Source organism: Perognathus longimembris, chromosome 17 (genome assembly GCF_023159225.1).
Source record: "Perognathus longimembris pacificus isolate PPM17 chromosome 17, ASM2315922v1, whole genome shotgun sequence".
NCBI classification, from domain to species: Eukaryota; Metazoa; Chordata; class Mammalia; order Rodentia; family Heteromyidae; genus Perognathus; species Perognathus longimembris.
In genome coordinates this window covers 26,941,918-26,967,964 of record NC_063177.1, presented here as the reverse complement: position 1 = coordinate 26,967,964, position 26,047 = coordinate 26,941,918, and the positions used below count along the sequence as shown (strand labels likewise).

Genomic DNA, 26,047 nt, shown 5'->3' with positions numbered 1-26,047 from the left:
AAAAACAAAACAAAGCAAAAAACAAAAAACACCCAAACTCAACAAACCCAAAACTATCAGTGTTCAGTTTTAATAACATCAATACTAAAACAGTTGTGACCAAAACAGAGCAAACATATTTATTAGACATCCCCTCCCCCCACTCCTTGGATCTTGAACTCTGGGCAAGAGCCCTGTCTCTAAGCTCTTTTGTTCAAGGCTAACACTCTACTACTTTGAGCCACTGCTCCACTTCTGGTTTTCTAGTGGATAATTGGGAGATAAGAGTTTCATGGACTTGCTTATTTCTTACTGGGACTGGCTTTGAACTATGATCCTCAGGTCTCAACCTCCTGTGTCACTAGGAGTAAGGTGTAAGCCACCATTGCCCAGCCTTTACTAAAAGATTTTAAAAATAGAGACATGCGGAGAAGAAAAACATAAAATAGTCCATAATGCTAGTGCATAGATTGCTCTTGTTAAATTTGTAAATTAAAGTTTTAAAAATGCAAAAATAGTTAAGAAAAAACAACCCTAAACATTTATAATTGGTGAATCTGGAACTGACAAGAGAAAGCTGCTTACAAGTCTCACATTAAAGTAACCACTATTAACAGATTGTTGTGGTTTTGTTTTTTCTTTTGAGGGAGGGAAACAAATGTTATGCCAAAGGGATATATTACGTCTTTTCCATTATGAGTTTGTTTTTATGTTTTATGACGTATGTGTGTGTATTGAGACAGTTTCGCTTGGTTAGCCTAGGCTGGCTTCAAACTGGCAATCCTCCTACTTCACCTTTCCAAGTGTTGTGATTATGGGCATTCACCACCACACCTGATAATACTTTATTTACTTATTTTTATGCAGTAAGTTTATTTGAAAGTGAAATGAAGCTATAAACAAAAGTAGAAAAAAGATTGAGTTCCTATTCCCCAAGTGGGGATCTTCCTGTTACACCATGAGGGTAACAAGAAGATTTTTTTTTTCTTTTTCTATTTTTTTCTTCTTTTTCACTTGGCACAATTATTTTATTATTTAGACTGACATTTGCTTCTTGGTTTTAGATAACTGTTTATACAGATGTGAAAATGGGAGATAAAATTGCTTAGAAAAACTTAAAAATTATCTTGAAGAAATAAAATGTTTTTAGATCATCTTTTTAAATCTTTAAATGAAACTAATTTCATTATAGTCATAATAATTTTACAGTGTGTTTTATTTTTTTTCCTTTCAGCTGGTGTTCGAATGATCTACCCAGCATGCTTTGTTCTAGTCCCTCAGTCAGACATTCCTACTCCTAGCTCTGTGGGATCCTCTCATTGTTCAGCTTCTTGCTTGGGTGTCCACCAAGTGCCTGCTTCCACACGAGATCCTGCTATGTCTTCAGTTACTCTTACACCACCTACATCGCCTGAGGAAGTCCAAACAGGTATTAGACTAACCTGTTCATAACTTCTGGTGACAGTTCGAGTACAATCTGAGTGCTAAGTAAACACTTAAAAAATAATTTATTTTGAAATAATTTAAAGGTTAATGAAAAGTTGCAAGTATAATGCAAAAAACTCCCTTGTCTAAATTTCTTAACATTTGTTACATCACCTTCTATGTGTTCATTCACTATTATTGGTCTTTTTCTGAACCATTTGAGAAGCTATAGCCATGAATCTTTCTTCAGTCAGTTACCCAAAGCTAAGCCCACTCTGGTACACATATGTAGACACAATGTGTGTGTGTGTGTGTGTGTGTGTGTGTGTGTGTGTGCGTGTGTGTGCGTGCGCCTGTGTGTATGTATGCTAGGAATTCAGCATCGCATGTTTTCTGTAGTAGGCAGGCACCCCTTGGCTTCTAAAATTCGTTTTTGTTTCTACATATCATGATATCAATATTGAAACATTAGCATCCAATTTACATCCCTGTTAAGATTTTTTGCTTTCTATATTTAAAATAATAGCATTGGGTCTTTTGGGTTTTGTTGTTGTTGTTGTTGTTGTTTTCCTCAAAGTATACATAGGCTTACCGGGAAGTAGTACTGGCTAGTACTAGTACACATTGCTTGTAATAGTACACATAGTAGAAATAACCTACATAATGTTAATTTAAACCTGCTTTTATTCTCCTGCAGCTTATTCTCTTTTGTTTGTTTTCAGTTGATCCTCAGTCTGCCCAGAAATGGGTCAAATTTTCTTCAGTATCTGATGGCTTCAGTACTGATAGTACTAGCCACCATGGTGGGAAAATACCCAGAAAATTAGCAAATCATGTGGTCGATAGAGTTTGGCAAGAATGCAATATGAACAGAGCACAGAACAAGTATGTATTTATATTTTGAAGATTAAAAATTGCATGCTTATAACTAATAGTCATTTATATGTCTTTAATTCAAAGTAATTTTAATTTCAAATTAAATTTAATGTAATTTCAAATTGAGAATATTTTACAAATTCTAAACTTTATAATTTTAAACTTTAGGAGGAAGTATTCTGCTTCATCAGGTGGCCTATGCGAAGAGGAGATAGCTAATAAGGTAGCATCTTGGGATTTTGTTGAAGTCACACAAAGAACAAGCTGCAGTTGTTTGAGGTAGGTTTTTGTTATTTGTTTTTTGGTTGGTTGATACTTGCATATTTTTGTCTGTTATGGTTATAACACTAAATATTTAAGATTAATTTTATTTGGAATAATTTACATGCACTTAATGAAGGTTTTCTTTTTAATGAAAGAAATAATGAGAAAAAATTCAGTAATTTGAAGTAGATTATAGAAATACCTGTAAACAAGGGCTGGGAATATGGCTTAGTGGTAGAGTGCTAGCCACGCATGCATGAAGCCTTGGGTTCAATTCCTCAGTACCACATAAAGAGAAAAAGCCAGAACTGTTGCTGTGGCTCAAGTGGTAGAGTGTTAGCCTTGAGCAAAAGAAACTCAGGGACAGCGCCCAGGCCCTGAGTTCAAGCCCCAGGATTGGCAAAAAACAAACAAACCTGTAAACATATTTCTTACAGTCTTTCATATATGCCAAGAATATAAAAGCCTTTTTAGCCGTCAAAAAAAAAAAAAGGGAAATAATGGTGTACATAGTGTCAGTGATGTGCAAGGCATGTATAATTGTTCTTTTTTGTTTGTCTGAGAAATAATCTTGCTAAATAAATAGCTCAGGCTGGTATCAAACTCGAAATCCTGTCTCAACTTTTTGAGTGCTTGCACTGAAAGTAGGCACCACCATGCCCAGCTCTCATGTGTTTTTTGAGAAAACCATTCTTCAGCTGAACTCGACTCAAGAAAATTCTCTTGAGTAATTTCTTTTTTTGGTCTTTTTTAGTACTAGGTTCAAACCTAAGATATTGTACTTGCTAGGCTATCTATCTATCTATCTTATCTACCTATCCTCTTTATTCTTTCCATGTAGCTAGGAGGACAGCCATGTGTCCCATCATACCAAGTTTTGCCTAGGCTGGCCTTGAATTATGATTCTCCCAGTCTTAGCCTCCAAAGTAGCTAGGGCTGTAGGAATGGGCCACTGTGCTCAGCTCCCCAAGTTTTTTTGTTTTTCCCTCAGAGATTTAAAAAAAAAAATTAATCCTAGCAGTGGGTTTTATGCAGCAAATTCTTACAATATTCTTTGGGTAGTTCTAGGTAAATTTCTGAAATAAGATTGCAAAATATGAACTTTCTAATGTAACCTACTGTTAAAAAATAGGTCAGCAGAATGGATGCATTAGAATTGTTTAGGCAATTGTATTTTTATATATTAGGGGTAAACTCAGGGTTATCACTGTCACTGGGATTGCTGTTCACAGCCAGCTGATGGTCTACACTTACGTCATGGCCCTGTCTGTTTTTTTGCTGGTTATTTGGACAAGGTGTGTTGAGGACTTTGACTAGCTTCAAACTTTGAGCTTCCTGGTCTCAGCTTTCTGAGTGGCTAGGATTACAAACATGAATCACTTGTGCCCAGCTTTTGTGGACTTCTGATGAGATTTGCTTTTCAGAGGCTTTATGACTCTTACTGCCAAGTTTATTACTTTACTATGTAGATTAAAAGGTAGATCAGATACCTTTACAATCATATAAACAATAGTGGCATTGACGTCTCTAAACCAGGACTTAGGACTGAATAGATGTCCACCTTCTCTTTGCTACAGAATTGAGTGAAAGGAATAGAGTAGTGAAGGTACAGCCAAGGTCTTTTTTTCTTTGTTTTCCTCCCTTTTTTGTGTGTGTATATCTCTGTGTGTCTGTGTCTCTGTGTGTGCACGCAACACACACGTGTCTGCATGTGCATGTGTATGCATGCCAGTGCCAGTTCTAGGGCTTGAACTCAGGGCCTAAGCACTGTCCTTGAACTTTGTTGTTGGTGGTGGTCATGGGGCTTGAACTCAGGTCCTGGACACTTTCCCTGAGCTTTTTCACTCAAGGCTAGCACTCTATCACTTTGAGCCACAGTGCCACTTCTGGTTTTCTCATGGTTAATTGGAGATAAGAGTCACAGACTTTCCTGTCTGGGCTGACTTTGAACCACTATCATCAGATCTCAGCCTCCTGAGTAGCTAGGGTTAGAGTTGGGAGCCACCAGTGCCCAGATCCCTGAACTTTTTTTCTCAACGATGGCCCTCTTACCACTTTAGCTATAGCTCCCTTTTTGGGTTCTAGATGGTTAATTAGATGTATGAGTCTTGTAAACTTTCCTGCCCTGGCTGGATTTGAACTATGCTCTTCAGATCTCAGTCTTAGAGTAGATAGGTTTACAGGCTTGAGCCATGGGTGCACAGCTGTTTTTTTTTTTTCATTTTCTTCCTCTCCTCTCCTTCTCCCTCTCCTTCTCTCGTTTTTTCTTTTTTTTGGTCAGCTGTGGGCCTTGAACTCAGGACCTGTCAATGAGCCTCTTTATGCTCAAGGCTAGCACTCTCCCACTTGAGCCATGGCATCACTTCCACTTTTTGAGTGGTTAATTGGAGATAAGAGTCGTGGGGACTTTTCTGTCCAGGCTTCTCTTCAAAACATGATCTTCAGATCTCAGCCTCCTGAGTAGCTAGGATTACAGACATCAGCCCACAGGTGCCTGGCTAGCAAGCTCCTTCTTAACAGTACAAAATAGTTAACTGTGGCTAGGCACTGATGATGGCTCATGCTATAATCCTCACTAATCTCAAGGCTGAGGTCTGATGATCACAGTTCAACCTAGGCGGGAAAGTCCATGAAACTCTTCAATTAACTACCCAAAAGCTCAAAGTGGTAGAGGGCTAGTCTTAGGCAGAAGAGGTATAAGAGACAGTGCCTAGTTCCTGATTTCAAGCCACAGTACTTGCATAAAATGATGATGATAAATAATTAGCAGCAACTATACTTGAACATAATTTATTTAATAGCAGGGTTTGGTAACTTATATTCAGTTGGCTAACTGTATTCCAGTTCTTGTTTTGTATATCCTATGAACTAAAAATGGTTTTTACCTTTCTGTGTGTATATGTGTGGTGCTGGTCCTGGGCCTTAAATGCAGGGCTTGGGTACTGTCCCTGAGCTAGTTTGCTCAAGGCTAGTGCTCTGCCACTTGGGCCACACCTTCACTTCTGGCTTTTTGGTAGTTAAGTATAGGTATACATCTCATGGGCTTTTCTTCCCAGCTGGCTTCCAACAAGGATCCTCTGATCTCAGCCTTTTGAGTAGCATGAGCCACTAGTGCCCAGCTGATTTTTTACATTTCTCAAAAGTTGACCTAGCTAGCCTGTTGGTGGCTTACACCTATAATCCTAGGTACTCAGGAGGCTGAGATCTGAGAATTGTGAATTCGGTGGGGCAAAAAGTCCATGAGACTTTTATTTTCAGTTGGCCAACAAAAAAACCCAAAGTGAAGCTGTTGCTCAGGGAAGCTGGACACCAGTGGTTCTCACCTGTAATCCTAGATGCTCAGGAGGTTGAGATCAGAGGATCGAAGTTCAAAGCCAGTCCAGGCAGGAAAGTCTGTGAGACTCTTATCTCCAATTAACCACCAGAAATATGGAAGTGGATATGTGGCTCAAACTGGTAGAATTCTAGCCTTGAGCAGGAAAGCTCAAGGATAACTTCCAGACCATGAGTTCAAGCCCTAGGACCAGCAAAAAAGAAAACAAAATGAAACAAAAAACAACAGCAGGGGCTGGAAATCTGGCTTAGTTGTAGAGTGCTTGCCTTACATGGGTGAAGCCCTGGGTTCAATTCCTCAGTACTACATACAGAGAAAAGACCGCAAGTGGCGCTATGGCTCAAGTGGTAGAGCCCTAGACTTGAGCAAAAGAAGCTCAGGGACAGTGCCCAGGCCCTGAGTTCAAGCTCCAGGACTGGCAAAAAACAAGCAAACAAAGAAACAACAGCAATAAAACTTGACCAGTGACAAAAAAAAATATTTTGTGATACATGAAAATTATGTGAAATTCAAAATTTTTAGTACCTGTAAGTGTATAGTAAATTCAGACATATCATTTACATACAGTTGAATACAAGCTATGTCCCTTTGAGAAATGTTGGGTCCTTAGAAGATTCCATTGTGGGAGTAACATAAAGTATATTTAATATAAACCAAGATGGCGGTAGTGTCATTAAGCAATATCATATTATGGGTCTGTTGTATATATGTTTTACCGTTGACTGAAACATTGTTATACTGCATATGACTGTAGTTGGGACATAGACTTCGTGGCCACCAAGGCCTGCAATATTTGCTCTCTTGTCCATGACTTAAATAGTTTGCTAATTCCTCTTCTTAAGACCACTAGAATGCTTAAATAAAATTAGACTTTTCTTTCCCTATAATGGCAGGTATTGACCTGTTCTTCTTTTTAGATTCCTAACCTAGACTTTTACTTTATTCTCTTTGAAAAGATGTGTGGATTTTTTTTTTTTTTTTTTTTTTTTGGGCCAGTCCTGGGGCTTGGACTCAGGGCCTGAGCTTTGTCCCTGGCTTCCTTTTTGCTCAAGGCTAGCACTCTGCCACTTGAGCCACAGCGCCTCTTCTGGCCATTTTCTAGATATGTGGTGCTGGAGAATCGAACCCAGGGCTTCATGTATACGAGGCAAGCTCTCTTGCCCCTAGGCCATATTCCCAGCCCAGATGTGTGGATTTTAAGTAGTTTGCCTATAATGACTTTAGGACAAGGTACTCAGTGTGTTGGTAGGGTAAGTTAAAGTTCTGTTTATGTGTGCTAGCACATGTGCCTTTGTGCCTGTGTACACATGCATACATTCTGGTGCTTAGGCTTGAACTTGGCACCTGGGCTTTGTCTGTGAGCTTTTTTCACTCAAGGCTTGTGCTGTACCGCTTGAGCCGCAGCTGTACTTCTGGCATTTTGATGATTAATTGGTGGTAAGACTCATAAACTTTTTTGCCCAGGATGGTTTTGTACCACAATCCTTAGATCTCAGCCTCCTGAGTAGCTAGGGTTACAGCGGTGAGCCACTGGCTCCCAGCTTAAATTCTTGTGGGGTTTTTTTTTGTTGTTGTTGTTGTTTTTGGGGTTTTTTTGTCTTTTTTTTTTTGCTAGTCCTGAGGCTTCAACTCAGGGCCTGAGCACTGTCCCTGGCTTCTTTTTTGCTCAAGGCTAGCACTCTGCCAACTTGAGCCATAGTGCCACTTCTGGCCTTTTCTATATATGTGGTGCTGAGGAATCAAACCTAGGGCTTCATAAGCACTCTTGCCACTAGGCCATATTCCCAGCCCAAATTTTTGGTTTTTAAGCTGAACATTTTTGTTTCCAGAAATTCTTAGGCCAATAGATATTTAGTTACTAAAATTTCATATAACATATTCATGTGACTTTCTGTGGTCATTTTGCCCCTCTCATGAATATAGAGCTTCTAATCATTTAACTCCTTTTCAAAAAACATACTACTGCATTTTGTACTTCATCCCATCTGGTTCCTTATTTAACTCTGAAATGAGGATGAGGTAAACATTGAGCCACAACATATGTATATATATCCTCTTCTGCTATGTAACACAGGAGGTAGCATACACACTATGTCATTTGGCCTGTAATTAACTCACAAGTCTATCTCTACCTTTTTCTTACTCTGTTCTATACTACAGGGACTTAAAATTCTCAGGCTCTCTTACTTTCTAGATTTGTGTAATGGGAAGCACTAAGAAGATATACCAACAAAATCCCCCCATATAAGTATTAAGAGTGAAAAAAATTTAAGTCCAAAAAAGAAAAGGTTGAAGTGAGACAAGTGGCATTTCCACACTGCTTTTTAAAGCCAACTTGAACAGTAGCTCCTTTCTTTTACATTAATAGCTACTTTCTCTGTGGCCTTAGTTTCTTCTTAGCAGTTCCCTGTTACGGTTGTAAGCACATTCCAAACCTCTGGAACATGGTCAGACAAATTTATTGTATTATCCTTTTTGTCTCAGATTTCACAGGATCTCCCTACTTTTAGTACTTTACTTGTTGCTTCATTTTTTTTTGTTTTGTGTATCTTTATCGCAAGGCTTTCCTCTAGGAGAGAGACAAGACTGGACCCTGAGGATCATAGGGCTTTACACATGTTAGATAAATCTTCTATCATTGAGCTGTAGCCCTAACCCCTTTTACAGAAGATTTTAACACACATTTTAAGTATAATTTCATTCCTATGGTACTTTTGTGTGCCAGTTTAAAAAGTACAGTGTTTTGTTTTCTTTTCTTTGTAATACTAGAGATGGAACTGGAGCTTTGCTTGTTAGGCAAATGTTCCACTGAGCTTTACTCCTGACCTCATTGTTTTCTTCTCTAACTTTGATTCCATTGTTACAACTAATTAAATGAGCATTAATTATTTGGCTTCATGATACCATGTTCTGATTTGTTTTAGAAAGTATATTTAGAAAGTATACTTACGAGTACTTAGAAAGTATGCGTAATTGGGTTTTTGAAGTCTTTTAAGTCTCTTCTGTAGTCTCCTGTCCTCTTTTCATGACATTGACTGTTATGTTCCTTAATATTATTCTTTCAGTGTCACTTAACTTTTTCTTTTATCCTTTGTTTATGTAAGTTGCAGGTAGATTCTGGAGTTGTACTACCAAATTCTAGCTGTGTTAGAAACCACTAGTGGTTATTTTAAGTAGCTGGGTTTATAAAAATTCAGTTTTACATTCATACTAGCTGTATCTCAAGTGTTCAGGAACCCAGCAGAACATTTTCATCATTGTAGAAAGCTCTTTTGCACATTGCTGATCTAGAGATGTGATGAGATTCTAGTTTAGTATTTTGGGCAAGGATATGTTACAGGCATTTTATTTTGTGTAATGCATTAGAAGAGACACAATGTTTGCTCTCATATCTAATTATTATTATTTTTTTTTTTGCCAGTCCTGGGCCTTGGACTCAGGGCCTGAGCACTGTCCCTGGCTTCCTTTTGCTCAAGGCTAGCACTCTGCCACTTGAGCCACAGCACCACTTCTGGCCATTTTCTGTATATGTGGTGCTGGGGAATTGAACCCAGGGCCTCATGTATACGAGGCAAGCTCTCTTGCCACTAGGCCATATCCCCAGCCCTCTAATTATGTTAAGACTGACCCTTGGGTGGTATAGCTTTTGACTATGTTGACTATGAGTAAAAACTGCTTTTCATTTTCCTTTTAAATCATATTTTAAAATTTCCTGCTTTCTATTGACTAAAGAAAACCTTCAGTCAGATGTTAAGAGTCAGGCAGGCATTGGTGGTTCATGTGTGCAATCCTAGCTACTCAAGAAGATGAGATCAGTGGGGAGGGGGGAATGAGGGACGAGGTAACAAACAGTACAAGAAATGTATCCAATGCCTAACGTATGAAACTGTAACCTCTCTGTACATCAGTTTGATAATAAAATTAAAAAAAAAAAGAAGCTGAGATCTCAGGATTAGAGTTCATAGCCAGCCCAGGCAGGAAAATCCATGAGGAATCTTACTTGCAATTAACCACCAAAAGGCCACAATGGGGCTTTGGCTCAAAGTGGTAGATCACTAGACTTGAGCAGAAAAGCCATTCAGTTTTTTATCATTAGGATGATTGTTCATAGATGCTCTTGCCAGATTAAGCAAGTCTTTTCTTGCTTGTTGAGCATTTTTATTCAAATCTTGCATAGTTTTCTGTTTATTGAGATACTGTGTTTTTCTTATATTTGTTTCTGTAATAAATAATAAGATTTTTTTTTTTTTTTGGGTCTGTCATGGGACTTGACTTTAGGGATTGGATGCAATTCTTTTGCTCAAGGATAGTGCTCTACCACTTTGAGCCACAATACCACTTCTGGTTTTCTGGTGGTAAATTGGAGATAAGAGTCTCATGGAGTTTACTGCCCAGCCTGGCATTGAACTTCAATCCTCAGATCTCAGCCTCTTGAGTAGCGAGGATTATGGATGTGAGTCACCAGTCCCTGGCATAAATTATCTCTTATGAATTTTTCTGCATACGCTTATGCCTTTCCCCCTAAATCCTGTTTTTAGAATTACACATGAAAAATAAATGATCTGAAATGTCCAAATGTTAGCCTTGGATACCTTGTTTAATACTAATATCAGCCTTTCTTCTTACTTTACAGGCACAAAAATCTCAAACCAAGAAATGCTGGACAACAAGGACAGGCGCCATCTTGTCAGCAACAAGTACTTCCTAAGCACAAGACCAATGAGAAGCAAGAAAAGAGTGAAAAGCCACAGAAACGCCCCTTGACCCCTTTTCACCATCGTGTATCTATTAGTGATGATGTTGGCATGGACACTGATTCAGCCAGCCAAAGACTTGTAATCTCTGCACCAGACAGTCAAGTGAGATTTTCAAACATCCGAACTAATGATGTAGCAAAGACTCCTCAGATGCATGCCACTGAAATGGCAAATTCACCTCAACCACCCCCACTTAGTCCTCACCCATGTGATGTAGTTGATGAAGGCGTGACTAAAACACCTTCAACTCCTCAGAGTCAACATTTTTATCAAATGCCAACACCGGATCCCTTGGTTCCTACTAAACCAATGGAAGATAGGATAGACAGTTTGTCCCAGTCTTTCCCACCTCAGTTCCAGGAAGCTGTAGAACCTACGGTATATGTTGGTACAGCAGTAAACTTGGAAGAAGATGAAGCTAATATAGCCTGGAAGTATTACAAAGTCCCAAAGAAAAAAGATGTAGAGTTTTTACCACCTCAACTTCCAAGTGATAAATTCAAGGATGATCCAGTTGGACCTTTTGGACAGGAAAGTGTAACATCAGTTACAGAGTATGTATTTTTTTTAATAGTCACTACTATAAGTTAAGTGGAAGTGGTATAAGTTCTTATCCTACGACTCCAGGATTGGTTACAGGGTAGGATTTACAAGAATAAATTCTTTGAGTGTTAAATTTGCATAATTTCTTTACTGTGTTTTATCCTCAAGGAACCTCTTTAATATGCAATATTTAGCCACAAAAGGGGAGAGAATAATATACTTATCTGTCCATCAACCAACCTAAGGATTTTGTGTAGAGTTAGAACTCTTGTCTTCTATTTTCCTTCCACTGTCCTGAATTTGGCTCTTATCTGTACATATTCTTATATATGCAGCTCTAGTTAATTTAATTCCTTCCTGGTAGTTCCTTATTGTGACTGTACATACCGTAATTTGTCTACTCTTTTTCTTTTTAACCTGTCCTAGGGCTTGAACTCAGGGCCTGGGCACTGTCCCTGAGCTGCTTTTTGCTCAAGGCTAGCGCTGTACCTCTTAAGCCACAGCTCCATTCTGGCTTTTCTGCTTATGTGGTACTGAGGAATCAAATCCAGGGCTTCATGCAAGCTAGGCAAGGACTCTACCATTAAGCCACATTCCCAGCCCCTGGTCTACTCTTTTTAAGGTGGACATGTTGGTTATTTCTTTTGTTCACAGTAACAAAGATTGTAGCAATTAATTTTTTTGTACATACTTTCTTTTATATAATCCATATAATAATATATAATCTATGTATATTTATATAATCTATTTTTCTAGGTAATAGATTTAAAATTAGAATAGCTGGGCAATGAAGCATGCCCATTTCACCACTTGGTTCTCCAAAAAGTTGTTCAGTTTATTTCTTCATAATCCAACAGAATTAAAATGGCTGTTGCTCTTCATTTTTATCAATATGTAGTATTATGAAGCCTTTTCATTTGGCTGTATGCAAAATGGCGTATTATTGTCTTATGAGTGTCAACACTGGGATTTGAACTCAAGGCCTTTTACTTTTTTACTTTGCTTTATTTTCGGATAGGGTCTCATTCTTTTTCCTGCTGATGGCATAGAACTGCCTCCAAAGTAGCTAAGAATACAGGTGTGTGACACCATTCCTGACTTTTAAAAAAATATTATGTAGAACTTACTACTTTACAGTGTGAGTCAGTTGTTTTGTATGCCAGTTTTCCAGCTTTCTGTCATTTTATTTCTATAGGCACCTCTATTAATACTACTTTTTTTAACCAATGACTTTGGTTTTGTCCTCTCCTTTGTTGAGCTAACACCTATAACTTCCTTCCTCAGAGACATTATGAGAAAATAAGTTTCTAAGCAATTGGGTTTTGTCCTCATACTTGGATCAATAATTTTACTGTATTGAATCCTTAGTTGTGTATAATTTTCCCTTGCAACTTTTAGGCATCACTTTATTGTTTTTGAGTAGCTTCTGATAAAATATATATTACCAATCTTATTCTTACTCACTTTTTAAAGAAGTGATCTTGGCCATGAATGGTAGTGAACACCTGTAATCTCAGCACTCAGAAGACAGAAGTGGGAAGATTGTGAAATTTTAAAATTGTTACTATAAAGGTGATAAACAGAGGGGTTACATCCTCTGTTGTTTTTAGAAAGTCCTGCCAGGCACTGGTGGCTCATGCCTGTAATGCTAGCTACTCACGAGGAGCCTGTGATCTAAGGATCATGGTTCGAAGCTAGTCAGAGCAGGAAAGCCCATGAGACTCTTATCTCCAATAAAGCACTCAGAAAAAGACATAAGTATTGTGGCACCAGTGGCAGAGTGCTAACCTTGAGCACAAAGAGGCTCAGGGACAGCACCCAAGCCTAGAGTTCAAGCCCCAGAACTCGCAAAAATAAATAAATCCTAAATTCTGATCTTCTTTAAAAGATAATATCCTCTTGTTTTATGTCCTGTGATTTTTTCCCCCCCTGTAGAATTAGTTTGGGGGGGGGCTTTCTGTTTACTGTGCTATTAATAAGTATTCCATACATCTCAGAGTGAGGGGATACATTGGAAATTTTGTATATAAAAGTTGACCTTGTTGATTGGCTCAGTCAATATTTTACATTATGAAGTAGTGTCAGGTACTATTTTATAATAATTGATTTCTTGAGGGAAGCAGAAAGTAGAGTCAACTTCAAAATTCCAAAATAATGAAGATTCTGGATCTCCTGTTTTCTTGTATTAAAAAGGAATACTTTCTGCACACACCTCTATTCCCATGTACAGCTCCTGTTCTCCTTTTTTTGTGTGTGTGTGTTTGTTTGCTTTGGCATGTAAGCTAGTGTTTTCTAGATAATTTGTGTGTGTGCCAGTCCTGGGGCTTGAGCCTTAGGGCCTAGGCACTATCTGAGTTGTTTTAGGCTAGTGCTTTATCTGTGGAGCCACAGCCCCAATTACAGCTTTGGGTGGGTAATTGGAAATAAGAGCTTCTCCTGTCCAGGGTGGCTTTGCATTGCAGTCCTCAGATCTCAGCCTCCTTCAGTAGCAAGGGTTTATAGGTATGAACCTCCAGCACTGGCCAATTTGACTCTTCTGTTTTTCATATAGTTTGCCTTTAAGTCCCACTTGCATAGTTTAATCTATGAACTTTGCTGTATTTCATGAGCTTGTATGAGATTTAGCAAAATGTTTAGTCCATTTATAGCTTCTCTGTAATTTTCTCTCCCGTTAAGAGATTTGTTCTCTTAAAAAAATGTTTTTAGTATTTTAGCAAATGCTTGTTGTGCTTCATCTAGCACTTTGAATTTAAAAGGATTCTTATAGTATGATTTATTTTTAATTGCAATCTGGATTTAAAGTGAAGAAACGTTAAAATACTGGTCTTGGAAGGCTACCTTTTCAGTCAGTAGATCTCTTAAAAGCAAATGTCTTAACAATAGATCATATCTAGTCTGAGTATAATATAAAAGTCTATGCTGGGTGTTGGTGGCTTAGGCTACCATTCTACTAATCAAGATGCTAACATATGATTATTGAGGTTTGAAGCCAGCCTGAGCAGACAAATCTGAAAGACTCTTATCTATAATTAACCAGCAAAGAGCTGCAAGTGGAAATGTGGCTCAAGTGGTACGGTGCCAGCCTTAACGAAAGTCAAACGAGGGTGTTAAGATTTTGAACCCCAATACTGCCACAAATAGAAAAGAAAAACAAGTCTATACCAGCATCACCCTTTTGCCTAAAAATGCTGGTCTTGTTTCTATGCTGGTCTTATTTCTATTCTTCTGCTACACACATACACTCTCTCACTTATTTTTTTTTAACATACCAAGGATTGAACTCCAAGCCTCATACTTACTAGACTGATGCTCTGCCAATTGAGGAAAGCCTCCAGCCCTACTACACACACACACACACACACACACACACACACACACACACACACACACACACACACACACCTTACACAGTTATCAGAGTGGTCAGTATAAGTTAAATATTGTTACATATTTGCTTAGATTCCTCTAATAGCTTCCCTTTAAAAATAAAGTCCAAATCCATAATCTTGATATGTAAGACTACAGTCTTCTGCTTAGCTAGTTTGTCACTTTGTCTGCTACCATATTTGCTTCCTGGTTTAGTCATGCATGCCTGCTTATTATTCCTTAAGTTTGTGCATCATAGCATTTTAGAATTGTGTTATAGAGAGCAGGGAACTGTTATCTCTTAGTGTACTACTCAAGAGTTACCAGGAAGAATCTTCCTGATTATTCTGTCTAAACTATGATCTCTCCTCTCCCCCAAATCACTACTTAGCTTTTTAATAACTGTTCCTAGTAACAGGTCATTATCTGAAATTATGTATTTGTTGATGGGCCTTCTCCCTTTTAGAATGTACGCTCTGTGAAAGCAAGAACTCTCTTGTTTACTGCTGTATTCCTCTAACATAAACACACACACACACACACACACACACACACACACACACACACACACACACACACACACACACACACACACACACACACACACACACACACACACACACACACACACACACACACACACACACACACACACCCCTACAATAATCCTAGGCACGTAACAGAAATTCACAAATGTTAGATGAATGAAATTGGCAATATGACCCTAGAAATGACTTTGCTGCTTTAAAATTTTTTCCTTGGGGTTATATATTCTTACTTAGCATATGTACTAAATGTGTTCAAGTGAGTATTTTTGGATTCCAAAACTTCAGGAGTGAGTTTGTTAAAGTACATTATGTTCATAAGATGTAAGAATTCTAACTGTAACTTTTAAATTATTGGCTCCTTAATCTTATACAGTTTAGCCTAGAAATGTCTTCTAAAATTATTTGACCTTTTCCCACTGAATAAGAATGAGAAAGAGGAGACTTAATATAGAAAAACAGCATGAAGAGTAGAGTGATGCTAAGTCATAATTGTTTAAGGAAACAACATACTTGAACTTCTGCCAATTCCTGGCCACTATTTTTTTTCCCCCTCATAGAAAAGGATAAAAATCCTAGCTACTTTGGAGGTAGAATTTGGGATGATTTGCTGTCTAAGGCCCCATGTTAGCAATAAAAAACTGAGTGCCATGGTTCAAGCTTGTCATCCCAACTATAAGGGAAGCAAAAGTAGGAGAATCATTGTTCAGGCTGGCTCTGGCATAGATGTGAGACCTCAAAAAACTACAAAAGCAAAAAGGGCTGGGAGCATGGCTCTAGTGGTAGAATGCCTGCAATGCAAGCACAAGTCTTTGAGTTTAAACCTTAATACCACCCTTCAAAAAAAAGTGGGTTTTTGTTTTTGTATTTTATATAATTTGGTGTTCCATGTTAACATTGGTTTGGTTATGTTAGTTTTAAAAAATGGTGATGCTTCAGGAGCTGGGGATATGGCCTAGTGGCAAGAGTGCTTGCCTCATATGCATGGGGCCCTAGGTTCGATTCCCCAGTACCACATGTACAGAGAACGGCCAGAGGTGGTGCTGTGGCTCGTGTGGCAGAGTGCTAGCCTTGAGCAAGAAGAAGCCGGGGACAGTGCTCAGGCCCCGAGTCCAAGCCCCAGAACTGGCAAAAAAAAAAGGTGTTACTTCAGTATCCACTTTTCGGGGGAGCCAGTCCTAAGGCTTAGACTCAGGGCCTGAGCACTATCCTGGCTTTTTTTTCAAGGCTAACACTGTACCACTTGAGCCATAGCACTTTCTAGCCTTTTCAGTTTATGTGGTGTTGAGGAATTGAACCCAGGGTTTCATGCATGCAAGGCAAGCACTGTACCGCTATGCCATATTCCAGCCCCAGAATTCACTTTTAGATAAAAGCTTTGCTTTTGTAGCATAATAGAAGATTAATAGGTACATAAAATTAAACCAAAGGTGAAATGCTTGGCACAATGTTCTGTGTTATACTGCAAATGATAAATCTTTTTTTCTCCCCATGGTGAAAAAAATTTTGCTAGAAGAGCCTGGTAATTCAGCATTGCTGTTGTTTGAGATGCAGTATCATAGGATTAAACCCCAAAACTTAGAATATGGCACAGCCAGTTGGAGAGAGACAATGTCCTTTGTCATTGGGATAAGTTCTATTAATTTCTGTCATGTTCTTTTGGTGGCACTTAAATCATCTCCTATAGGAATTCTTTTTTTTGGCCCCAGGATGAGGATTTGAACTTGCTCCACTTGCTTACTAGGCTGATTCTTTATTATTTGGCACCACATCTCCAACTCAGCTTTTTTTTTTTCCATTTTGACAATCTTTTATTTTTGTTGTGCATATCAGTACTTTACAGAAAAAAGAATCGTTTATGTTAAGATGTAATCATGTCTTCTGATGCCTTTTACTATAGACCTACTATGTTACAGAAAAAGAATAAACAGTAAGTTGTGTTGTAATTAACATTTTTAAATTCTTAAACATTTTTGCATACAGCTTTGTATATACATATATATTAAGATCATTTAGTGGCTATATGACACTGTATGATAGCAAGAGCAACACACCAAAATGTACCCATTTCTCCAATAGGGTTTTTTAAAAGTATAAGAATGATACTGCTAGAAACATCTTGTGCACAAGTAGGATTTTTCTTTTAAATTTTCCTACTCACTAACTCAGCTTTTTGATGGACTTTCCTGCCTAGGCTGGAAAGATCTCTTGAGTAGCTGAGATTGCAGTGGTGATCTGCTTGTAGTGGTGATCTCTTTGTGTCCAACTTGAGAGAGACACTAAACAGTTCTTAGGATGTAAAATGAATCTTAAAAATGTAGCTCAGGAAGTATGTTTGCCTGGCATGTACAAGACCCTGAGTTTAACCACCATTCTCCAAAGGAAGATGGAATACAACCAAATGTCTTTCAGAAGAATTGTGAAAGGGGAAATACTGATCATGATGCCTTGTATTTAAAAACTGATTAGTTGAATGAATGGTGATCTCTTTGTATAATTATTTAAAGAAAATATTTTATCTTTAAAGGGGAAAAGCCTTCCTAGTAATAGAAAGCTTAGTTTGGGGTGCTGAAGGAGTCAAATGGTAGAGAACTTGCCCAGAATTCTCAAGTCCCTGGTCCAGTCTTTAGTGCTGTGGCAAGGACAGGGGATGGGAAACCTAGTTTTTTATTTTAATATCAGTAAATTTGTGAGTTCATATTCTACACTTGTATATTTCATTTTTTATGCTTTGAGTTGCAAAAGTATTTATGTAGAGGTTAATTATGTGTTATAGGCTGTTAGAGGCAAAGCTTCTGCATTCTTTTTCCTTTCTTAGGATTAACCTTTTTGAAATTCGTCTTCTTTAAAGATATATTTTCTCCATCAGCTTGAATAAAACTATTAGTTTTCAAGTTGCTGTAATTGAGGTAGAAAATAAGTGGTTCTGTCACTAGATGAAATTTTAGTGTAATGAAAAATGACATTAAATTTCCTAAGGGGCTGGGGATATGGCCTAGTGGCAAGAGTGCTTGCCTCCCATACATGAAGCCCTAGGTTCGATTCCCCAGCACCACGTATACAGAAAATGGCCAGAAGTGGCGCTGTGGCTCAAGTGGCAGAGTGCTAGCCTTGAGCAAGAAGAAGCCAGGGACAGTGCTCAGGCCCTGAGTCCAAGCCCCAGGACTGGCCTGCCTAAATAAATAAATAAATAAATTTCCTAAAAACAGGATGAACAAAATATGTGAGTCATAGATTAGGGAATAATTTTTTGGATTTGTGGAGCTCAAGCAACTGTAGTTTGGGATGGATAGGTCATAGTAGTTTGGTGTGTCCTGATGAGAATGAGGCCTAAGGCAATAGAATAGAATTACAAATTGTTGCCAGTAAATTTATATATTATCCTTGAAATGGTGGAAATACAAGTTTTTTTTTTAGAAGGAAACAAATTTGGACTTGTCTTTGAATAGCTCAGACTACAAATAATATGAGGCTCTCTCTCACTAGGAAATTAGAAACAGCAAGGATGTAAGGATGCGTGGATATGTACATGATGTTAGTGACACCTAGGCTAAAAAACTTTGAAGCCTGTTGAAAAGTAAACTAAAGAAGTAGCAAGAGTTAGCCACCAAGCATAATAATTTTTTGAGATGAAAAGTTAAGGAAGAACACATTTCAAGTCTTCTCTACAACTTTTTAAAAGAAAAAACAAGACCCTAAACCTTAGGATAAATCTTTAGAGTTTTTTTAAAAAGTAATTTAAAAAAGTAGTATTGGGGCTGGGAATATGGCCTAGTGGTAGAGTGCTTGCCTAGCATACATGAAGCCCTGGGTTCAATTCCTCAGCACCACATAAACAGAAAAAGCTGGAAGTGGCACTGTGGCTCAAGTGGTAAAATGCTAGCCTTGAGCAAAAAGAAGCCAGGGACAGTGCTCAGGCCCTGAGTTCAAAACCCAGGACTGGCAAAAAAAAAAAAGTATTTTGAAATAACTGTTAAAAAAAATCCTAGAAGTAAGTCTTGTTAAGTAATTAAGATCTAGCTAAATAATGGCATATACGCTTACACTATTTATAAGATAATATACAAAGATCTGTAGATTATGGAGTTTAAGAACAAGGAATATGGTATATGTTTTTCATACATAGTTGTTTTTGCATATTTTTGGTCACTAATTAGATAATACAGTCCATATTAATCTTGAAGGATAATATTTAGATAACCTTTTTATCTTTATCTTTCTATACTATATGACATTAGCTATATGCATAAAATACATGTTTAGTTGATTTTATTTCATAGTAAATTATGGTAGATGAAGAGGTTTAGAGCTTTAAGTAGAAATCATTTTCCATTTGTTATAAGTAAATGTTTTCTGTTAACCACTGATGAAAAGTGAGTAGCACTGTACACCCACAAGAAGTGGATAAATGAAAGAAATCATTACTTTTTTCTCCCCAATATGCAGTTTTAGATAGTGATGGTTATCTAGTATAGCTAGTTCAGAATAATAAAATTCATTCCTGCTGGGCACTAGTGGCTCATGCCTTTAATCTTAGCTACTTGGGTACTCTTGAGATCTGGAGGGTTGTGGTTCAAAGCCATCCTGGTCAGGAAAGTCTCTGAGACTCTTTTTTTTGGCCAGTCCTGGCGCTTGGACTCAGGGCCTGAGCACTGTCCCTGGCTTCTTCTTGCTCAAGGCTAGCACTCTGCCACTTGAGCCACAGTGCCACTTCTGGCCGTTTTCTGTATATGTGGTGCTGGGGAATCGAGCCCAGGGCCTCATGTATACAAGGCAAAGCACTCTTGCCACTCCGCCATATCCCCAGCTCCAAGCGATATACACATTTTTTTTTTTTTGGCCAGTCCTGGGGCTTGGACTCAGGGCCTGAGGACTGTCCCTGGCTTCCTTTTGCTCAGGGCTATCACTCTGCCACTTGAGCCACAGCGCCATTTGTGGCCGTTTTCCATATATGTGGTACTGGGGAATTGAACCTAGGGCTTCACGTATACGAGGCAGGCTCTCTTGCCACTAGGCCATATTCCCAGCTCTGAGACTCTTAACTAATTAACTATCAAGAAAACTAGGAGTGATGCTGTGTCTCAAAGTGATAGAGTACTGTCTTTGAGCAGAAGAGCTTAGAGACAGTGCCCAGGTCCTTAAATTGACTGGCCATGACTGACACCCCCCCCCCCCCCCCAAAAAAAAAAAGTGTCAAGACTTTTGGCCAGATTGGCTTTCAAGCCATGATCTCAGATTACAAACATAAGACACTAGTTTTTTGGGCTTTTTTTTTTTTCCTGGCTCTGGTATCTTAATTAGTTGAATTCCTTTGTAATATTAAATAACCCAGATTTTTATTTTATGTATGTAGTAATGTATTCTCTAAAAGGCAGTTTGAATGCCTTTGTTTCATAGAAAGAAGCCTATGATAAAATTAACTTGTTTTGATTTGACTGTATTTTAAACCTTTTAAATAATACTCCTAGATTGCTTTTTTATTTTACTGCAATAAGCCAATATTTTGATAGCTAGTTAACTCAGCTCAAGGATTATTTCTAAGTATGAGAGAGGCTACTAGATAAAGTACCACTTAGAGAAAAGCAATTTTGATAATTGAATTTATTTATTCTTAACATTTCCTTCTGTAGCTTATCTCCATCTATAATTGTCAATTCTAAAACATATTATCAGAGCTTGTCTGGAAGAATTTTTGAAAATAAAGACAAAAGAATGTTCATGTTTTATACAAGTACATTTCAAGATACTGTGGTTATTGTCATAGAAAAAGACCTTTATGTTAACTGTTAATATAAAGTTAATATAAAGGTAGTTTAAATTTACTTTGGGCTTTGCAATGCTTTGTGGCTGTACCTCCTTCATTTTGTCTGTATTTAGCTTTAAAATTATCTCTGTAGTTAAGAATTGGTGACATATGAAAGTTTCTTTTAAGAAAGGAAAAGTAATGTGTTTCTTTTCGTAAGAGTATATATGTACTATATAATTAGACACAAAATGATAATTGAGTTTTTAATCTGGCTCACTTCAAAAATCACTATTTTTCTACTTTACCAGCTTTTAATATAGAAGAATGTGTAATGTAAATGACTTACCATTAAATTTATTGTGATTTGATATTATTGACTATATTTAAATCTTTGCATATTCTAATGTCTGTGAGAATGATTCAATAAAATAACAAAGTGTCTTAGGTGATGCATTTGGTTTACTCCTTTTTGTTTTAATAGTGCCCTGTGCAGTAGGATTGGTCCTTCTAAGAATGTACTGCACACTAGTTCAGCAACTGCCTGTGGCAGTGTGGCAGCTTTTATGCTTCTGCCAAAGGATAACTTAATGTGAAAAATAGAGTCATTTTTGCTTGCAGAATTGTAATGTCTTTCAGGCTGGGCTGAGAGGATTTCTTTATATTTTTCCCCCTATGAACTGTTAAAAATGAATTAAAGTCTTTCTATCTGAACTTTGCCACTATGCCTTTCATAGACCACTTGTTCTACATAATTCCACTCAAAGTCAGGAATACTATCCTATCCTAGGAATTTATATTACTTCCTAAAATTAGATTAAAGCAGATAAAAATAGATACAAATACTATTTTGAGAAGATTTGCCTTAGAGTACCAGTTTGCAGCATGCAATTATTTAGGATATAATGTGATTTGGTATAGAGCTACTCTTGAGAATAAATATTCACCTGTTCATATAATAGAACTATTATAATGATCAGTTATAATGTATCCTCATCCCTAGGAGAATGTGTCTGTAGAGTTGGGATTTTAAATTTGAGGATAAGTCTGGGGCATATTTGGAATAATGATAAATATATTTGAGTATTTGATAGCATGTTTAGAAAGCACCAGCGCTTTGTTTTTATGTTCTATTTCACCCTGTTTATAAGCGACAATACTGCCAGAGTTAGACATTAGTGAATAGATTAGGGAGATATGATAAGATAACCCTGTTATTCAAAAAGAATTTTCAGTCTGGCTAATAATTTTGTACCGGTTTGAGACTTGAACTCAGGGCCTAGGCACAGGTGGTAAGGGTTTTTTTTTTGTGCTCAAGGCTTTCACTCTCCCACTTGAGCCACAGTTCTATTTCCACCTTTTTGGTGGTTAATTGGGGATAAGAGTATCACAGACAGCCTGGGCTGGCTTCAAACCACAATCTTCAGATCTCAGCCTCTTGAGTAACTAGGACTATAGACGTGAGGTACCTGGCTGGCTAATAGTTTATTATTTCCAATTCTTACATAAGTTTTGTCTAAATAATCAAGCAAATAAACAATGGCATCAATACTTTACTCCTTTCTCAGTTTTTCTCCCACTCTTGTTAGTTTATTATTTTCTGTTTATTTTAGCCAGTGCCAGGGTTTCAGGTCAGGTCCTTCCACTTATCTTGCTTTCTAAACTGATACCTACCACTGAAGTCTGGAATTTTGCTGTTATTTCTGACTTTTCTACTCCAATGGAAAACCTCTGGATTTAACTGCAATCTTCTGCTGGATCTCATGGGTGTGAACCACCCATGCCCAATTTTTCCTTCTTGTTTTTTAAGATAGTCTTGCTGAGCCTCCCGTGTTGAAATTACAAGTGTGTACCACCACTCTGGCTTAGTGCTAATGTATAAAAAAGATTTACTTCAAAGTCTAAGATCATCTATTTCTATTCCCTCCCCGCCACTGTGTGTGTATGTGTGTGTAGATTAAATAAAGATTAAACCCAAGGCTTCATGCATTCTAGGCAACCACTAGATCGCTGAACAATATTCTCATCCCCAAAGTATTTTGGTCTTGTGTCATTTTTACATTTTACTGATTAGTCAATATGTGTTAATTACTTATCATGTGCTAGGGATTCTTTGAGCATTTACTATAGTTCAGTGGATGAAGACAATATTCCAGACCTTTTGGATTTTTAATTTTAATGAAAGACAATAAATTATATAATATGTTAAAAGATAAGTGATACAAGGGGGAAATTGAGCAGGATAAAGGACGATTGGTGCTTAGGGAGGGAACATATTAAAATTTTAAGTAAGGCCATCATAATGAGAAGATGATGTTGAAACAAAGACTTAAAGGAATAAAAGGGTGGCCTAATTTCAGATAGTTGGTAGAAAAATATCTCAAGCAATAGGAACAGTCAGGATTATGTCTTCCTTATTGAGGAATATGGAGAAAGTGTTTGAAAACAGTATGGATGAGAGGGCTAGCATAGACGAAGAGGAACTAGATCATGGAAAGTAGAAGTATTAGACAGACTTTTTATTTAGAATGAAATAACTGTTGCAAGATTTTGAAGATATTTGACTGGAAGCCTAACTGCTTGGGAACCTCAGCTTTGTAAACCTGAGAGAACAGGAATTTGAGTTTTAGAGTATCTTATACAAACCAGAAACTTAGTATTTTGTATTCATATTCTAGTCTTCAAGAATATAAAGTATGAGCATCCTGGTCTTCAGAGACATAAAAGTCCTGATACTTTCCAGGGTTTTATGTACTATGGTACACACCAACTTGCTTCTTATGGCCTCCTCTTTTAGCCATAGTTTTTGGTCATTCAATTTCTGCTAGTTTATCTTTAATTTCTTGGATGTTTCTTCTTGTCCTCCCTTGTCATTTTATTAGTTGTATTAGTAGAGAGAAACATTTTTTCAATCATCATGTTGAACTAGAAAGGATAATGTGAAAATTGATCTTCCAATGTGATTAGAAAAAAAAAAGAAGCACTTGCACTGATAAAGAATTTTGTGTCATGTCTTACTAGTATTAATAATAATATTTTTATGAAACACATTAGATCTTTAAATTTAAATTTGAAATATATAAATGAAGGATAAAATATCTACTAAATATCTATAAATCTATAAATATCTATAAAGCCCACATTTTGAGAGTTACTATCCTGGGAGAGTTTAGATTTAATAACACCTTTCAGGGACTGGACTAGGACAAGTTAATGGCTTGAGAACTTGAGGAAAGAGTAAGTTACTGAAATAACAGCATATGAATAGATCTGGATTTTAGTTTTGATTCTCTATTGCTGATACTTATGAACTTTCTATACTTAGCTTCATTTGTAAAATGTGAGATTACAAGTTATATAGTCTGAATAATTTATAATTTCATGATATATAAGTTGGAAATTGTTTATACTTTTCCTGGATAATGAATATTAACTTTCTAATTTTATTTTTTTGTACAGGTTAATGGTGCAGTGTAAGAAACCTTTAAAAGTTTCTGATGAACTAGTGCAGCAATATCAAATTAAAAATCAGTATCTTTCAGCAATAGTACCTGATGCAGAACAAGAACCTAAAATTGATCCATATGCATTCGTTGAAGGAGATGAGGAATTCCTTTTTCCTGATAAAAAAGATAGACAAAATAGTGACAGAGAAGCTGGAAAGAAACACAAGGTAAGAGAAAGTACAGTATATCAAAGATGACTCAAGATTTTCTAGCAATACATATAATATCAAAGTACCACATATATTTTTTTTAGAATAGAAATTTTGAACTGAGGATCTTGAGCTTGCTAGGCATATACTTTATGGCTTGAGCCTTACCTTCAACTTTAGAAGTTTAAATCATTTGAATGTGTGTGTTTTAATAAGTAGGCACTTGGTATAGTTTATGATTGGTATATAACAAAAATGTTTTTATTTAACATTTCTCAGTAATGCTTTGTACAAAAAAAACTTGCAAAGTTTTTAGCTCTAGTTCACAACAAGTACATATTTTTGTCATTTTGTAAATATGAAACCACAGTACTAGGGAAGACTGAAGCTATAATTAAAGGGACACTGACTGTAATTTTATAGATGTTGATTCGAGTACCAGCTCTAGATTCCTGGGGAAGATTGTTTAGGGGGAAGACTTACTTGTTTGTTATTATAAAAAAATATCTGCTAGATGCTGATGGCTCATGAGACCTGTAATCTTAACCACTTAGGAGGCTGACATCTAGAGGATCCAACTTTGAGGCCAGCTTAAACTGAAGAGTTTGTTAGACACCATCTTCAAGATATCTAGCTAAAAGCAAGGCTGGAGACATGGCTCACATGGTTGAGTGCCTGCCTAACAAGTTCAAGGCCCTGGGTTCAAAAAAATAAGAAAACTCAAAACATACCAACTATACAAATTAGTGATTATGTATATTGAACATTTAGTAGGAAAATGCTTGACATGTAACTACTCAAGAAATGGTAGATTTTGTTCTAATAATTTATACATTTTAGTCTAATATGTAATACTGTTTGCAGGCAGAAGATGGGACACCTAGTGTTACAGTGTTATCACATGAAGAAGATGCTATGTCATTATTTAGTCCCTCTATTAAGCAAGGTAAAACTTTTTATTTCCTAATGAAAATTCCTATATTCTACGATTTTTGAATAAGCTGATCTGGTATTGCTGAACTTTGAATATTTTATGCATAGTTCATGTTTCATTTGTTGAATTTATTGTTTGTCTTTCATTGCTAGAAACAAGCTGAAGTGATGGCAATTCCGTTTTCAATTGTTGGGAATTTTTTTTCCTATTTTACAAAATGAAAATAGAATCTCACTTTTGAAATGAGTAGGCTAGAAAAGATCATCACCATCATAGTCAAATGTAAAACCTCAGTGTTTTAGGCTTTTTTTTATTTTTGGTTGCTTTTTTTCTTTGAGACAGGGTCACACAATATTACCCAACCAAGTCTTAAACTGCAGAGCTCAAGTGATTACTACAACTCACTATTCAGAGTGCTAGGATTACAGATGCCTCCCACCATACTCTGCCCTTTAGAACATCTTTTCTCCCTCCTTTTTTTTCTTGGCAGTTCTGGGGTTTGACTTCAGGCCTTGTGCTTACTAAACAGGTGCTCTACCATTTTATCTCTGACCCCATACCCTTTTGCTTTTGTTCTTTTTTTTTTTTTTTTTTTTTTTTTTTGCCAGTCCTGGGGCTTGGACTCA

The 26,047-nt window shown here is 37.1% G+C and overlaps 1 protein-coding gene across 2 annotated transcripts in view; it reads left to right on the top strand.

Moving 5' to 3' along the window:
• The window catches only part of Med13 (mediator complex subunit 13), a 100,970-nt gene that overhangs the window by 31,718 nt on the left and 43,205 nt on the right, over positions 1 to 26,047 (top strand). For both annotated transcript variants that reach the window (XM_048366385.1, XM_048366384.1), the window contains exons 6-11: positions 1,214 to 1,408; positions 2,127 to 2,289; positions 2,449 to 2,559; positions 10,512 to 11,189; positions 24,292 to 24,505; positions 25,352 to 25,433. In XM_048366385.1, the coding sequence (XP_048222342.1) occupies positions 1,214 to 1,408; positions 2,127 to 2,289; positions 2,449 to 2,559; positions 10,512 to 11,189; positions 24,292 to 24,505; positions 25,352 to 25,433 (1,443 nt within the window). The remainder of the gene's footprint in view (positions 1 to 1,213; positions 1,409 to 2,126; positions 2,290 to 2,448; positions 2,560 to 10,511; positions 11,190 to 24,291; positions 24,506 to 25,351; positions 25,434 to 26,047) is intronic.